We start from the raw sequence: 18,357 nt of genomic DNA, 5'->3' as shown, positions 1-18,357 counted from the left end.
AGCCCACGGCCGATATATATACGTAGAGCCGATGGGAGAAAATGAGAGGTGACGCCGAATGAGGACGATGCACTTTGCCAGCCTTGCGAACTCCGAAGCACCTTGAATTTTCCTAGACAGTATCGATTTCGACCGGTCGAAAAAAATGCTATGTATACATATCACGTGACATGTCTTGCATTCTTCCTTGTTATTTCGTTTCGAATACTTTGCGGATATAATTACGGCGATCATATTTTCTTGAAGAACATAAAGAACGAATCTAAAATTTTATGACGTTATTCCTGAATATTTTCAAACTCTGTGACTGTCAGAAATCTAATAAGTACTAATTAAGAAAATTTTTTTCTACATATCTGAGATAACTCCCAAACAAAGTACAAAGTTATCATAACATCAAAATGACGTCAAAATAACTGCAAAGATTATTAAAGCCACTTCAATCAATCACGATTAATGTTATTTTGACGTTATTGTGACTTTGTTGTTCTGCTTGGATTAATATTGCCTTTGCATAACTTTATCGGTTATTTCCATAAATACTCGCTCATTAGTATGACAGTAGACATTGGAATAATATTCAAAAAGGAATTTCCTATAAAATATTATTAAAATAAAGGATAAAATTGAATTTTAGAAAAATAAATAAATCTAAAGGTATCTGAAGTAAAGAACTGCCTTTTACAATTAAGGACGTCTCGTATGTGTGGTTATCGTAAAGCCTGTTTTTTTTTAACTGAACTTTTGCACTAATCTCTAGGAAGAAAGAAGAAAGATGAACTGGTGCAAAAGTTGAGCTAAAAAAAACAGGCCTATAAATATAATATAGAATTGTATCTTCTGTATTTTATATTCTGTTAATTTGATTGAATTAATCTTTCAGAAATAACGTCAAAATTATTGTATTATACAATTATTGATGCATTTAATTTATGTTAATTAAAAGGCACCAATTAATGAACCAAGAGATAAAGTATCGTATAAAAAAAGAACGAATACCAATTGTGAGTATATTTAAGAATGATCCAAATTGCAGATGTAACATAAAGAAAATTAACATTTCTGACAAAGAGAGATTTATTGTATAATTGAATGATAATTGAGTTGCAATAGACTCACCGGCTTCGAAAGATTAAAAAAAGATACTCTGTATTTTGACGTATTTCGTTAAAAATAATTAAAAAGATTGGCATGCTACTTCAGTTGAAATTTAAAACGTCTTGTGAAATACCTGCGATGGTCTCACAAAATCGCGAATTTAGCGAAAACGCGGTGAAAGGTAGAAAGTCGTGAGAGTGAGATGTGTTACATGTGACAATCGTGAAAACGACGGGTTAAAATTCACACGAGAATCCTCCCCTTCTCCTGAACATATCCATTAACTACATCTTACACGATTCGTGGGTAAATAGTAATTAAAATGGTTCCGAGCGTGTTCCGGCCGATATGCATTAAACGACAGGAAACAGACAAACTCCCAAATCGCATTATATATTTTTATACCGCATTTTGTTCGCAAGCGTACAATTTAATTTTGGTACGTTGAGAAAAAGAGAGATATATACGGGAGACAAGAGGGAAATTCCGTGACACAGGCAGAGACTTTCACGGGACACTTAAAATCCGATATCCACCGACCGCACGCGTTTAATTTTGTCCCGCTTTTTTTTTTCCAAGGCCGTGTATCGTCGTTTATGCACACACGGTATTCAATACCGGCGCGGCTGGGCCTCGTTAAGCAATAAACCAGGACCTTCCCCGATCACCTCTCGTCTCTCTGCCTGCCTGTCGCGAGAGAGAAGTTACAGCCGAAAACCGGTAGTACCGTTCGCGTACTATTGATACGGCTGAAAATACAATTTAAGTACCGACGAGAGTCGCTGCCATTAATTTTTAATTGCGCGCGATGAAATGGCTCGTCGATACACGCATTACATCGTTTCCGGACGCGGATATGCACCGAACAGTTTTTCGGTGCTATCGTTTCTCGTACTACACATCGAATATTAAGTGCAAGAAATTAAAATGTTAAAGTAAAACAAAATATATATTTTTGCGCGTATCTATACGTGGATCTCGATTATTAAAAATAACAATCGCGACGCTGGATGTATGTTTTATGTGCCGGCATTGATACTACGAAAATATCGCAACGATGCTTTGCGGATTAACATTCGTTCCCCTGTAATCACACTAGCGTGCATTGCGCTTTTAATACACGCCGAACTAATAAGGGATTGAAACCGTTACCGTTCACTGATTTTGATCGTGCCAGCCGGCGCGGTACGATAAAACTGCATTTTTTAAAGGCACCCGCGTATGCGAAAGAGAGACGGAAAGAGAGAAAGAGAAAACGGAAAAGAGAGAAAGAGAGAGAAATGTTTATTCGTACTCGCTTATCAGCGACGAGGCGACAAAACGCGAGTGCGTGATGTTTCCAAACTCGACTCGGATATTCTGATTCGACGCGTCGCTCGCGTATCGGGCAAGAAGGGTTCAATAACCGGTCTCAAGGTCACGTGAGAGACTAATTTTATTGCGTAAAATGAGAACCGGTGCGCGATAGCCGGCGAACTTTCGGTTATCCGTCCGGTTATCGTTCGCTCCGCGGTAAAAATTAGTATACGTCCGGTTACACCAGCATTGTTAGCTGACTGCAGTCAATTAAATTTTCTTTTTCTATCTCGCATCAAAGATAGAAATATAATTCGAACTTCAGATTCGGTATTTTAAATCTTTTGTCCAATTTTTTTACCGTGACATTTAAACAAAAAATTCGTTGAAAGATATTCAACTATTTTACTCTTTATTTAAGGCATTAACTTTTTATTCCCTGTTACTTTATTTTACATCACAGCAATTTCTTTTATAAAAAATTGGCTGTAAGTTAAAAAAACAATATATCGGCACATAAATCATGCGTAATTAATATAAATTAATTAATATAAATTAGTATAAATAACTTAGTTAACGCAACAAAATCTTTGAGATTAACATGAAACAAATTAAAAAATTCGTTATTTTGTAGATAACTTAATTAACGCGCGACATTGAAATTTTCATGCAAAAGCAATTGAATTTCGGCTTCGTGTAGCAGAAGAAAATTCCAACAGTTGAAAAAATAAAAGGCAGTCGATTTTATACGCATCAATTCGCATGCTTATTTACTTAATGGCGAGTGTAGTGTGTTTATGTCTACGCGCTGTGATACTACGTCACAAGAATGCGCATGTATTCACGTCATATAATATAGTTGAACATGTTAAAGATATTATGTGTGTTTGCTCCGTGCAAACTCTTCGTTGTTAGATATAATCGTATTTTTACTGCAACGATAATGCGCGCAGACAGTAGTTCTCTCTTTTTCTCTATCCATCTCCCGAACCTTATTACAAAAATATCCACAGGCGTAAAAACTCTTTGTTTATCCTGTGGCATGCTAACCCCATTATCCAGTACGTTAAACACAATAAGAACACTCCCACGAAACGTGTCGCAATTGTAATTACAGGCACCGTTTCGAGCATCGCCGTTTGTGCAATCTTCTTCGCAGACGAAGAAGTTTTTACGTCGAATCGATTGCAGCAAGAAATGTAAGAGATTCATATATACAACCGTATATATATATATATATATATATATATATATATATATATACTCACCCAGAAAAAAGAGCCAAAAACAGGCCAGTGTAACTTTACACTGCCTTATTTTTTTGTGAGTATATTTGAATTTTGACCGGAATTAAATTTCGTGCTAATTAATATAGCAATCTTATGCCACAATCGACGCCACAAAATGTGTGTGAATCATTCTGTCATTCCTCTTTCACGTGATTTCATTCGCAAGTCATCTCCGCAATCATCATTTGTTTTCGTACTACATACGCACTTACTCTTCTTCTTTCTCATCCTTCTTTCCTCGACAGACGAATATCTATCCCAAATTGGGACACAATACCATTCTGTGACATTCGTGAGCGTGTCCGTTAACTCTTTGTTACTCGCGTGGAGTGTCCAGAATACTCCAGCCTTATATTCGCTAAATATATGAATACTATTTATACACATTTTATTATATATTTATTTAGCTTAAATTATTTCACAATTAAACAAAATATTTGCATTTATCTTTACCTGAGGGATGTAAAATATTGTCAATTTTTATTTAAGTAAATTATCAAAGAGGACAATGAAAATTGAGATATAATTTTGAGAAAAATCTCATAAATATCCCGTGTGAGTAATTACATTAAAACTAGGCGAGTGATATAGATGTATATATTAATATTCTCTTTTTTGCGGATTTCCAACGATTAAGAAACTAATCGTAGAATTACAGTTAAATCCGAATCCGACATCGAATCTGGATAAAATCGGGCCTATGCGTTCAATGATTATGTTTGTATCCGCAAAGTCAAGGTCGTTACTTTCGTGAATCTTCGTACCAACGAGAGTGGGTAGGCACTAGACAAGTCCCAATTGACCAATCGGTAATGCCAGTTGATAAAACGAGAGGACAACCTTACCCTAGGACAAGACTATCTATGCTTTGCGGACCGATCGCGAATTATCGGGTTTCTCTTTCCTCTTTATCTCTTTGTATATTGTCACGCAATTTTGTTATCACAAATCTCTTATTATTGAATCACGTCATTGACGAAGCGCGTATATATTTGCGTGTTCAAATTTTCAAACGTCTGACGTTTAACTTTTTATTTGCCTTGTGAAGCAAATTAAAATATCAATGATTAAACGTATCCGTATATGATTTTTCCAATTCCTCTCTTTTATTATCAGTCAAATAATTATCCAAAGAAATAATTACTCGAAAAGGAAATAATTAATTTTTTACTCTATCAATTGCCAATCGTTTTTCCCTCACGTGATAGTTCATAATTACATTCCGCTCTTTCACAATATATTTTATCAATTCACCAGCGTCTCCTCCTCTCGTTTCCGCTTTCCCGATTTTTGCTTACTTCCGCAAAATTGCATTATTATTTGTTACAGTTTTTAGACACGGTCGTGCTAGTCACATTTGCGTCCCGACACACCGGATTATAAATCGCTTTGTGATTTTCAGCGTAACGTAACTTTCGCAGGATCGAACTTGTCTCTTTTTCTCCTTCTGCCTCGCATTTTGCTTTCTTGTTCTCTCACCCACGAACCCACGATCGGTGAACGGCTCTCGTGGCGCGGTTAGTGCGGTTGGCGCGGTTGGCGCGGTTGGCGCGGTTGGCGCGGTTGGCGCGGCGCGGCGAATCAGCTGGGCACGCACGAGCGGAGTGCGAGCGAGCGCGCCCGCTTGAGCGTGACAACGCGATTGATTCGCCGGCACTGTCAACGGCCTTGCCACGCCGTTGTCGTAGACACACCGGTTCTCCTCGGCTTACCCAAGTTGAGCAATCAAGTGGGCGAGGCCCGTGCATGTTAGGACCAGTTTACAGTTACGTACTTTGCGCGCGCGTAAGAACACGACGTATTCGCGATTTTTTTTATCATCGGACACGATCGCGGCGTGTCAAAGGCAGTCGAAAGCACGAGAAACGAAGCGAATGCAAAACACGAGTCTCACGGACACTCCGCTTGTTCGCGTCGAGTCAATTTGTGTGTCTGAAGTTTCTTTCTTCTATACCTCTTATTCAGATAGGCGTGCACTCATTTTTGTCTCGGTACTTGAAAAAAATTTCAAAGGCCTTTTCGGATATCTCGGCGATCGTGTGAAACTTGACGGTCTTATCTTATTGTGCTATTGCAGCTTTTACATCCAGCTGATTGTTTCCGCTTATCGATAAATTTCGTAAAAATGACAATTGCGCTCGGCTGTGTTGAATAGTTAATAAAATTTCGCGAATTGTGCAGCTGCAGGCGATTCAAGTGGCACTCACGTAATTCCTGGAGAACAGAATGACGTTGCGTATTGTCGGTTGTAACTTTCATCGATCATATCGCACGAATGCCGGGTTTCACTGGTAGACTCGGGGAATCCCGAGGAGATAGATGACTTTCCGACCTAAGATCAATCCGGGAGAAAGTGCAGTCTACGCCGATGTTGAAATGGCTTATGTAAAACCTATAGCCGGTTGACGAGGCTTAGCCCGGGGATTAGTCGCGATTCTGTATCTCGACTTGGCAGAAAAAAAGAGAGAAAAAAAAAAGAGAATTGTGCTCTTTAAATTGAAATGTTGACGTACGTACGTTTATTTGCTGAACAACTGATGATAATCGGTGAGCAATATTGCGATAACGTTGCTATCCATTTATCGTGGCCACGAAACGGTCAATAAGTGTTTGTCTCGCTACTACACGCGGGAATGTGTCATCTGATCGCTAAAGAACCCGTACGTGTCGTTTCGCGACACCGTTGATCACACTCGACGACCGGTTCTACTAGAGCCCTTAAATGCTTTAATTGCTCGAGATACTTTCACAGCTGGAGGTCAAGGTAGAATACAGGGACGGTCGATACGACATTCGCGCGGGCGCAGAAAGTGTCTCGATACGCGGCTCAAAGCGATATTTTTTTTTTCTCAAATCGAACGCCAAGAAAGCTCCTCCGTTCGTTTCGATCGCAGAGATATTATGGGATCGTGCTTTATCCTCATCGTTTGAAAAGATTACCGAAAGCGACGAATCAAGATTGCCCTCGCGATAAAATTCATATCACCTTGAATTTAAAATAAGTGTCGCTGTACGATAAATCTGGCTGTCACAAGTATCTAATATTAAGCACAGAACGTCGCGTTAAATCGACGAGAGTTATCGAGCAAGTTACAAAATCCATCAACGGATCACTGGGAAAAAATAAATAAAAAATAATGATGGCGAAAGGTTCATCCCTCGAACTTTTACCGTGACGGTTCGAAAAAAGAAGAAAGAGAGCTAAAGATACTTTATATTTCAATCAAATAGTTATAAGATGTGAAACACTATAAAAAGCGCCTTTCAAAGTCATAATTATGCCATCTCGATGCGATGTGATTTCGATTACATTCATTTCGAGGCATAAGATAAATTTTAGTGGATACCAATGACTTCGTTATTGGACGAAATGGCAAAAATGTTAAATATTAAGCTTTTAATGATACGTACGACTCTAAATAAATTCGTCTTATTAAAGTTGTATAAATAACAAATTTATTTAGAGTCTAATTTCGTCTAATAGTTGGTTATATTCACTAATTTTTTACTAAACTAACTGATAGTACATTTACCTTATGTCATTAAATCATTTCTCATTGAAGTGAATTTTCTGAGAAACATTCGTTGCTTCGAACATATGACCTCATCACGCTTGGTAAGGAACACTGATTGTCTCCCCTTCCCTTTCTCTCTTCATGCTGTTGAATGGCGATAATAATGCACTTTTATCACTGATTCGGCGTGCGTAAAAAAAAGCAGTCAGGACCTAGGACAACGAGCGGTGCGGCACGGCATGCCGAGCATGACACGGTATCTCATCCCCACCGGCGGTTGCCAGCTGAAATTCGCGAGCACACGTCCTTGACTCTTCTCCCGGCCAAAAAGTTCTCTAACAATACGAGAGAGAGAGAGAGAGAGAGAGAGAGAGAGAGAGAGAGAGAGAGAGAAAGAGAGAGAGAGAGAGTGCACAGCTTTAACATTGACTGCAATAAAGAGTTTAACGCTCAAGACATGACGTAGAAAGCTCAAATAATTGAGCATCCTAGTGTCAATGTTATTGCTACTGTTATGTGACTAACATAAAAAAATTTTTTTATTCTTAGTATATGCGTTGATATTCTTTCACAGTATATATTGTTAGCGATTGATATTACCAATGAATTTTAAACATTAAATATAGATATTGAAAAATGCAGATAAGCTCTGCAATTTGACTCTCTTTTATAATAAAATTTATTATCGTTATCATTATTGTATTTTATCACCATTATTATAAACATAAAAAAATCATAACAATAACAACTATAAAAATGATAACTATGTACCAGTTTTATATGTAGAATTAATAAATATTTGAATACTTGACATTTATTTATGATAATTAAATATTTAATTAATTGTTTTTAACCAAATAAATATGCACTTTCTAAATATTTATATTTCTAATATTAATTCAAATAAGTATTTATTAAAATTTACTTTAAGCACAAATTTATTTTAAGTACATTTTCTCAAAATATTTATTGTAACTATAAAATAATTTATTCAAAATGTGTATGTGCGTGCGTGTGTACTATGTACATTAATTCATATAAAAGCTGTCATCTTTAAGTGCACTATATTTCTCTTTAAATGTACGAATGTATGTTTTACAAAGAATTTTTACATTTATCCCACATGTAATTTTTTTGATAGGAATCTCTGTTGTTTATCTCTCAAGAGCTCGGTATTTCCGTTGTCACGAAGGCAGAAAGGGAAAAAAAAAATAACCGATGTGACATCATTAAGTCATACTGTACTGAAAAGATGCTCAATGGTTTCAGCCATTTGTGACGTCACAGTCATCGCACCGAGAACTTTGGCTGCATTCCGATATTCCCTGCCAATTCTGAAAACCTATAATGTACGTGACGTATACTATGTATAGATTTTCAGTACTGGCAGTGAATATCGGAACGCAGCCTTTATTATCAGCCAGACACCCGTCAATCCCGTTTATCGAAACTTTTTGACACGAGAACGGACGAGACATACCTCAGTCGACAGCGAGTCCGGAATGTCTCTCGGCGGAATGACAATTTCGTTCCACCTACCTACCTACCTAATGTGCCGTCCCTCCTAATGACCTCCGTGAACTATTTATACGTGTCCCGCGCTCGATACGAACGGTAACCGGCACGGCCGGTAACGGCATCCCGGACGGACGGTCGATTGTATTTTCGCCAGCGTTATACACGACGATGAGTAGGTACCCGTTACCGTAGGAATCCAAATCGCGCGCGGAATCCCTAAGTTTCGCGGATACGAGCGGCATATCGCACGGGGATTATCTCATCGTTCTCAGACGAGAAATGTGTAACGCTACAATTGTAGTTTCTCTCGTGCGAAAACTGTAGAATGTACGATAAGAATGATCTAAAATTTGTGAACGTTTTCCCGTCGTCCGTGCGGAATTAAATTTCTCGTGAGCAAATTTTGTTTCTTCCGCAGGAAGGATCTTTTCGCGCGTCGAATCGATAATCCGAATTAATTAAGAAAACAATCCCAATTCACTGAAAGTGGCACATTACACGAGTAAAAATGTATCTCTGATCTCCACGATTCGTAACTATAGATCGGTATCAATTTGAAATTATTGTAAAGAGAAACAGGAAGATTATGATATATTCTGTTATTTGAAGTTATTTGGGCCACGTGAATTGTTGGTATAATGACAGACGATATTCATCATAGCTAATGGATTAAGTAACATAGGGTCTGCCAAATTGATTAAATGAAAACCAGTTCATATTGAAAAGTGGCTGTCCTTTTCCAGTCCTGTTCCTCGTTGCTAGGCTCTCGTACTAATCGGAGGGAAGGGTGCCATTCTTTAGTTATCCAATGACTGCCACGTCAAACAAGGTCGTCGAAACGATAGTCATTAAGGATTGTTAAAACTACACATAAAGCCGATGTGGCCTTACAAGAACAATACATGATACGCGACATTGCTTCCTTAGTATAGTTCTTTTTTATTTCTGACCGTGACCTTGGATGGAGAGGTTCCAACGTTATTTCTAGTCGAAAATCTCTAGAGATTGCAAAACGTGCCAGATCTAATACCAGAGTGTAACCTCTAATTTAAAATTAAAATGTCGATAAGAATCGAAATACGATTTCACTTTCGACAATCAAATTTTAAGCGCTTACACAGAAAAAATAATTTTATTGGATCAAAAGATTTGTGTAAAAAATATTTTCTATGTATCATTCATCAAAATAATTAAGTAGGATGCTCAAGCTGATTGCTAGAATATCAAATTTTTTTGTAGCATTTTTCATCATGCTTGAGATTTTTTATAATAAACAATGTTGAAAAAATTTGATATTCCGCAGCAATATCAGCTTGAACGTTGTACATCATTATTTTGACTGTCCAACAAAGTTTATTTTTATCTGTATTTAGCAAAATTTCAGCAAAATCGTTATTTCCTTTACAAACGTACGGAAGCTTCTATTCCTCGCAACAAAAATCAAACTCGATTCAACATCGTTGCAAAAAGGATAACTACACCTGACTTACGTTGAGTATGAAAAAAAAATTAAATAAATTCATCGAATTTCGATATAAACGACTGAAGGATCGCGGTAATTTATCACGTTTCGAGAAAACAATCAATTACGCGTTATATTGGCGAGAATTAATAGCAACGTAGACAAAGAGAAGAAAGACGACGGCGAGCATTTCCTACATATATCTACGTAATGTCGATGTCATGGTCGCTGACTTATGTCATGCGATGCCTACGCGCCATCATGTGAACGGAATCATTCTATTTGACATTTTGTTATAAAAACGGTTACAACTGATAACCGCGAAGCCGGCAGCAGGCCTGGCTGAAGTGATAAATCCTCCCTAATGACACGCGGAATCTCTACGTGTTATAACATTACCATGTACCAAAAAAGAGATATCATTTGAACAGAACTGTGAGAAGACAACAAGACCGGAGAGAGGCGATCTCTTAATTATTATCAGGAAATATTATATACACGCGGTGAAATATTATCAGAGAATGATATCAGAAATCATATTACTTAGGCAATGGCCCTGACTCCGCACGCGCGGCAGATAATATCTGCAATCTGTGTAACACGAGCGGGATGTTGCGTGCAAGGAGAATATATGTTTCTAATTCTCGGTACGCGCGGATATTTTTAATAAATTTCATTTCTCCCTCTCACAATTCTCTACATATTTAACAGCGTTATCGCAACGACTTCGAATAGTCTGAATCGACTGTCGGATTTTTATCGTTATTGCAAGCTTGTCGCCGTGACGTTTTTGCAATGTAAAATTGCGATACGCGATCGGTCGGGGAAAAAAAAAAAATTAAAAAGTCAATTATCGTAGGCGATAGAGGACTTGCGTTAATTGTGATTATGTTCATTTTTACGACGAGTATCTGACGATCAGAGAGCGTGGAAGCGATACGGGAGAGTATATACGATTACGTCGCTCGGTAAGGCCGGAGATCCCTCCCCCAACTGTAGTTGTTGCCGGGCGCGCGGAAATATGTATAGCGAGCATTACGGCTAACGTCAAGTTTACGCAACGCGTATTACGTAAGGTGGACGAACGTGTCAGAATACGACCCGGCGGCCCAGAACTCGCGGAAGCGATGCACGCAAATGCCGGCACGTCAAACCGATGCGTTTCGAGACACGGACGCTTTTCCAAGTTTGGATCGTATATACGTCAGAATATTCTTTCTCGCCTTGCGACCGCGCAATTTGCCGGGAGATAACATGGGAACGTGTTACATGATGATGTTACATAATATAAAGATTTACGTTATACAGATAAATTTCATAAATATTGCAAGGAAACGTTAAAATGATACAGATGATATTGAGCGGGAGAGTTGAATAACTATTTTTAAATCTTGTAATCGTAATACGAGATAAAAGCAAAAATCGTAAATCTGTTTCATTAAAAAAAAAAAAACGTATTTTTATAAAAGTGTTTTCGTTTTATAAAATTTAATGAATAAGGTGTGCGTACAGTCGAGAGAAAAATCTTTTTCAGCTGTCTAGATAATACAATGAATAAAAAAATCATTTAAGAGAAAGTCCTTCGAAGAACGAATAGAAGGAATCCTCTTTTAAAAGAAAAGCAAGCTTTCCTGAAGATTTTCCTTTTCTTTCTCTCATACCAATTTCGATCGCAAGAGACAGATCTGCTTATTTTCTCTCTGATCAATAGAAATATGTTATGGATATAGCCACGAAAAAGAAAGTAGTATTTAACAATATTTTTATCATTCATATCTTAAACAAAATAAATTTAAACAATTAATAAAACTTTCAAATACATAGTTTCTTTTTTAATATTCACAAGCAGATCTGCAAACTCATTGTTCGTATCCAAGTCCTTCGATCAAGTTACGATTATGTTGGCGAGCATCGCTAATATATCTCCTTCTTTAAATTCCACTCATTTTGAGAAGGGCTCATTTTGAGCTGAAATAATAGCATCGTCACGGAAAGATACATCACGTGACGTAACAGTGTCGAGCGGCGACCGGGAGAAGTTGCTAGTATTGTGAGCGATAATCGAAAACTTCGTCGCAGTATCGCTAGAAAGATCTGCAACGATCACCAGACGGTATGACGACGACCGTCCGAACATCGGTGCCGACGGTCAAGGTCCGCCATTGGGACACTCGTGCGACTCGTGCATCTAACCGGCAAATCTTGGTTAGAAAAGCGGCAGCATGCGGAACTAGAAATAAATCTTCCGTGCGTTCTCCGCGCGCGCTCCACACAGAGACATACATGTGCGCGCGAGCGCGCGTGAACACCCGTGCACACGCACGCCCCCCCCCCCACACACACACACCACACCACACACACGCCACACATACACACATATACACACACACATACACGTCCCACACACGCATACACGTACGGTAGCACACCGATATTATTTCGCGCGCGTGCAGTCAGGGCCACGGTGACCTTAACTACCTTCCTCCGCACCTCTACCGCCCCCTCTCGTTGTTGGCACCCCATTCCGCCCCGCCACACCTCTTCGTCACCGAGCGATGCTGCATTCGAGGGCATCGGGGGGCGCGGGCAGGGGAAGGGGCACGTGCCGCTCGTGATGACGTCACGTGGTGTGCACTGCGACGCGATGCACCAACGGCGCCGCCGGGTCCTCGCGCGTGTTACCGCTCTGAGATCTAGGTCCATATGCAGACGTATGCCGATGGACGTGGATATTCTGGCGCGTGATACGTTTTAATAGTATTTGGCTCACGTCGACCACAATCCGCAATTTTTGAGGCTTCAGCCTGAATTTGATAAATGGTACATATGCACGTGGTCGAGAAGACAATTTCGAGCGATTGACGGTGACATATACATTTGCATAGATCTTTTATTCAGAAACTGTTCGCTTTGTTTCTCATTCGTCGCGGATATATTACTTTACGATAATTTAATCGGAATTTAGAAAAGAGGATTGAACTTCATCAATGAAGTGGGTCAAAATCGTCCACGCCTACTTGAACGATACCTGAGCTACACGTTATAAATTTCGACTTCATAATTCTAATGAGTTACCGTTGCTCCCCTAGTGAAACTAGTTCTCAAGTTCAATAGAAAAAAAAAAAAACCAGTTTTCACGTGAGGTTTGAAGATTTAGGTCCACGTGTCGCGCAACGCGCGTGCACGACCTTTCGACAAACTTTAATTCGTGCCAATTGCAATCTTCACATTTGAGAGGCTTATGTATGAGTCAATTCTAAGTAGAATCGTATAAGGCTCGTAATTTGTTCTCGTAAGAACTTGTAATTAAGTCTTGTAAGAACTTATGACCAGAGTTATAATTCTATACGTACTATAAGACATATGATCGTTCATAAATATCTATAATGATTTCTCGTAAATCTTACGGCTAGCAAGAAGCCAAAGAACAAAAATCGGCGAGGAAATTTTGCTTCACGCAGCGGAGTTTTTCCTCCGCTTTTGGAAGAAAATCTTAGTTTTGCCGGAATGAAATGTATATCCTTTTAAACAAAGAAGTTTTACGTTAATAAAAAATTTTTCTAACTAATTCTTATGGCCGGGTTCGTAATTCTCTGAAAAAAATCCGTCGTGTTCCTAGACGATTTTTACCGAGTTATCGTGATCTCATACCTGTAACAAATTCGATCGAGGCGTTACGGGTGCAGACACGTGACGGAGACAAAGGAAATCTCCACCGGCACAAAATGCACTCGATATGCTCCCGTCGATACGCTCGACTACGGCACTGCGCACGTGGATGCGCGTACGTGCACGCGTGCGCGCGCGCTTCGAATACGCGGGCGGAGGACAGGCGTGCAGGGGGAAGCGGGGAGGAAGTGTAGTACTCTGTCGCACTCATTACACAATACAATACACTCGACTGGAACTTCCTGACCATATCCCTCCCTCTTGTTCTCTCTCTCTCTCCCTCTCTCTCCCTCTCTCTCTCTCTCTCTCTCTCTCTACCTATCTATCTCTATCTCTATTTCTATCTCTCTCTCCTCTCTTCCTTCCCTGCCTGTCACCGTTCATGGATGCCGCGATATGGGAACGGTGGCATCGTCTCTCTCCTATCTTGATCGAATGACCTTTCTCGCGATGACGAGCACTAGGCGATGAGAGAATCTAGGGAACGCCGACGACCTTGGTTGCCGTGTTCGTAGAGATATCACCGAGCCGGTCAATTGGGTCAGGTGCGCGCCGATACGCAGCAGGTAGGGTGGCCATCTTTCTCTCGGGTGTGACTGGGACAATGGGGTGGCTAGAAGAAATTGGGATATTTCCTAGTTTTTTTAAACGGACGAAACGTCTGCGTATATTTCCAATTTCTTTTATTAAGTTTTCACAGTTATTTTTCTATTCGCCGAATGTATAATATCACAATGAAATAAGCGTTGGCACTAACGGTATTATGAACGATGTTTCGCTTGGAATTTTGAAATTTTAATAAAGCAAGACAACGAAAACGTCATATCTGATTATTTAATCATGCATTGAAATGCGAAACCAGAGGAAGCGGAATATTGTAAAAAACATAAAAGAAAAAGAGGAAAAAGATAGAAAAAAAAAGGGAACGCCCGAAGACGATGTTCAGGAAAGAGGACACGTCCATGGAAATCTGGTTACTTCAAGTTACATGAGTATTTACGAGTGAAAGTCGAAACCGCATGCATTAGGCTTCGTAAATTACATCGGCGGATCTGATTGACGTTCAATATCGCGAATGACGCGCAAATATTTTCATCTGACGACATCATCGACGTCGATTGACTCGAGATGAATGACTTTAAACGCTTGCGGGCCGTTCGCGACCACCGGTGAAAGTAGGAACCTTCGGTGTAAACTGGGTTACAAATAATATTGATCCGAGAGAAGGTGATGGAGGAGGAGGTGGCGGCGATGGTGATAGTGGTCGTGGTGATGGTGGTGGTGGTGGTGGTAGTAGTAGTGGTGGTAGTGGTGGTGGTGGTGGTGGTGGTGGTGGTGATGGTGGTGGTGGTGGTGGTGGTGGTGGTGGTGATAGTGGTAGATTTGAGTCGCGTTTGCACGCGGAGACTGTTCCAACGATTCCCCGTTTTTTCGATAACTTATACATACTTCCCCGTGTTGCATCCGTAATTTGCACGGCGACGCCATTGGCGAATGCCTCCCCTTTCAACCAGAGGTTTTCCCGCACTCTAGATATCGATAGGTTGCTACACGAGAGATAATTAAGAGGAAAAAGTAACTGTTGTTGCGATGGGCACGCGAGATTACTTATCTCTACTCGTATTACAAGTCAGATAACGAACGTAGTAACAACAAGCATCTCGAATGCAAATTGCATTACAGAATGCTTTCCAATGTTAAAAAAAATTGGAGGGAGCTTCATTCCAAAGGGAAATGATACGTAAGAGATACGCGATGAAGGATTAACTCTAGAATGATTAAAAGATGAAAGAGATACTTTTGCGTTCATTATTAAAACAAAAATACAAACGCTAAACAATAATCTTTCTATCGATATTTTGTCTGAAAATAACCCAACACTGAGGAAAATTTGTAGTTAAAAATGAACCAGAAGATTCTTTCTTCATATTAATCACAATTCTGGTTATCTCAATTAGAATTACAATAAATGCAATCATAAAATTCCGATTTATCCATTTCCGACCAGAGTTCCAATTAATGCAACTAGACTCTTTTACCAGTGTAAGGTTAAAAAGGAGTTTCGCCGTCTGCAATTTCGCACCTGCGAAATCTCCAGCGAGCAAGTATCTAATTACGCGGAGAGCGGAAATCGGGCTTACCTGTTCGCTTTCGAAAGTCGCGCAAGCGCCTGGCTCGGTCTCGATCGGGTCCTGGTTGACTTTCGCTCGAATCTGAAAAAGTCATAAAACAGAGGCAGGTTTTTAGCGAGTTCGGCCGGTTAAGGGGCCACGTTCATCTTAGCGGCTATTTCGGGAGCGGAACGCCGCCTTGCCATCCGCCTTGCCATCCGCCTTGCCATCGCTCGTCGTCGCCATTTCCCGTGCAGGCGGCCGAAAGCAGCAAAAGTGCGCGTACCTAAGATTAGCGCGGGGCGATAATACCTCAAGGTCCGGCTTGTTAGCCGTCTTACGAAATACCAAAAAATCACCGCACGCGTGTGTTTACATCCTTGGCTCGGCCGGCGCGTGCTTATGTCATCATCATGTGCGCGAGCTTGGCACGCACGACGACGACGACGACGACGAAGATGACTTCAACCGCCTGCTCTTTGCAGACTTCTGCATCTCTGACCGGTCAGGGACGTCGCTGACAGCACGCAACAACTGGCGTGGTTCAAATCCATGAGACAATCGAAATTCTAGTATTCTCTCTCATCTACTGATTTCCAAAATATCTAGCGATATCCAAAATATCCTATTCGCGTTGCATATAAATGCTCTGCATTTTCACTCGTCAAAGTTTGAAGTGATTTGATTCGATTAGGTTAATTCAAAACTTGGAAAAGATATAAATAGTTATATACACAATTTTGAGAACAAAAAGATAATATGGGGAAATATAGATAATAATTTATATTAGCTTTTTAATATAGAGATATTATATCTTAAAATTAAATTCTATTTTAATCCTTAAAAATTGCAAACGCGCATATTGGCGATCTTTAAGTAGAAATTCTCGATGTGATTCCAAAGTAATGCGTGACATCTCATTCTCTTCCTGACCCTCTTCTTTTTTTGCACGTTACATGAAAATTGGCCGTTACGAAACGATCGAAAACGACTTCGTTTTCACTGGCTCGAAAAGAAAAAACTAGTTCCCTCCGTCATCTCAAAAACAGACCCGTTACTCGCCAATGTCGATTAAATCTGGCGAGTCGGTTATATCGATCAATCAAAAACGTTATTCTTTTGCTGTAGTTATTTCTACTATATGACATGTTTATCTTGTTAATGGCATCAACTACAATCAGTTTCAAAAATATAACGTTATAAATCGTAAATTAATATAAAAAAAATAATATTTCAAAGATAAACCAAATTTGAATGCAATATATTATAACATGTGATATCCTCAAATAATAAGACGAAAATGATCTTCGATACAAATTCTGTGTTTATACAGATACTGTTCACAATAATTGCGGTAAATTATATTTCTTTGTTTGTAAATGGAATCTGTAAATCGACTTTAAACTCGAGCCGCAATTACAATTATCAATTCTGTACGTAAGAAATACGAGAGAGACAATCCCGACGGAAAACGAATCAGATCTAATCCAGTTGGAACGATATACGCGTGCAACGTGCAAGGCTCACCCTGGTGCCCCACGCCCCAATGTCTTACGCAATAGACTTATCATATTTGCGCGCACGCGTTGGCGTTAATTAAGCTACCACATATTACTACGCGAATGCAAAAAGAATTAATCATGGAGACGTAGCTTCTCGAAGGCCATTAGATATTTATCATGGTGAATTTGTATTCCCATTGCGACGATCGCTTGAATGTGTGATTTTAATGTATGCTTCAAGGAAGTCATACTTTATGCCACTAATGCAAAAGACGCTTTTATTATGCTTATGCATAAGAAACTGACGAGCAGCGTGACGTGAAATTTATGATATTCAACTTGAATCAACGAAACGTTCGAATGCCAACGAATAATTAGATCGCGCAACGAAAGTTCTTAGACACGCGTTGTAGAAACGCGAGCTACGTTTAGTTAGAACTAGTTTTCATGAAAATCATTTCTCGTTGTCTGAGAACTTGACAAGAGCTGAATTGGGCATGCGTTGACGCGACAGTGTATATTATTCACAAAGATTAAGGTCAGCGAAGACTCTGAAAGACGACAGGCGAGGGCAGAGCTTGGTGTTAGAAATAACGCGAACACGCGACTCTGAAAACTAGTTTCAAAGGTCACGGTGGCGTTTGATAAAGAGGCAGCGGAAGTCGCTAATGCTTTACGGCGGTAGCGAAGTAAATAAGCTCTTCGAAGTGTATGTAACGTGTTAATCGGCTGTAAAACGAGGAACAATCCGTGGAAGTTGTCCGACGAGGCGAATTTCTGGAGAAAGCTAGAAATTTCCTCCCACCAGCAAAACCGATTAGCACGCTCAGTGAACTTGTGCGAGACAATACGGATTATCGACATCGTCGCATAACATGTCCCGTCGATGGAGGAGGT

The 18,357-nt window shown here is 39.7% G+C and overlaps 1 protein-coding gene across 1 annotated transcript in view; it reads right to left on the bottom strand.

Annotated features, from left to right (window-relative positions):
* Glut4EF (Glucose transporter 4 enhancer factor) overlaps window positions 1–18,357 on the bottom strand; it is a 100,554-nt gene that overhangs the window by 20,712 nt on the left and 61,485 nt on the right. Inside the window, exon 5 of the mRNA XM_087404452.1 lies at window positions 15,989–16,060. Within this exon, the coding sequence (XP_087260578.1) occupies window positions 15,989–16,060 (72 nt within the window). The remainder of the gene's footprint in view (window positions 1–15,988; window positions 16,061–18,357) is intronic.

This window comes from Acromyrmex echinatior, chromosome 3 (assembly GCF_024713525.1).
Source record: "Acromyrmex echinatior isolate Ae372 chromosome 3, ASM2471352v2, whole genome shotgun sequence".
Taxonomy (NCBI): Eukaryota; Metazoa; Arthropoda; class Insecta; order Hymenoptera; family Formicidae; genus Acromyrmex; species Acromyrmex echinatior.
The sequence above is the reverse complement of the archived record's forward strand: the minus strand, read 5'-3'. Positions and strand labels throughout refer to the sequence as shown.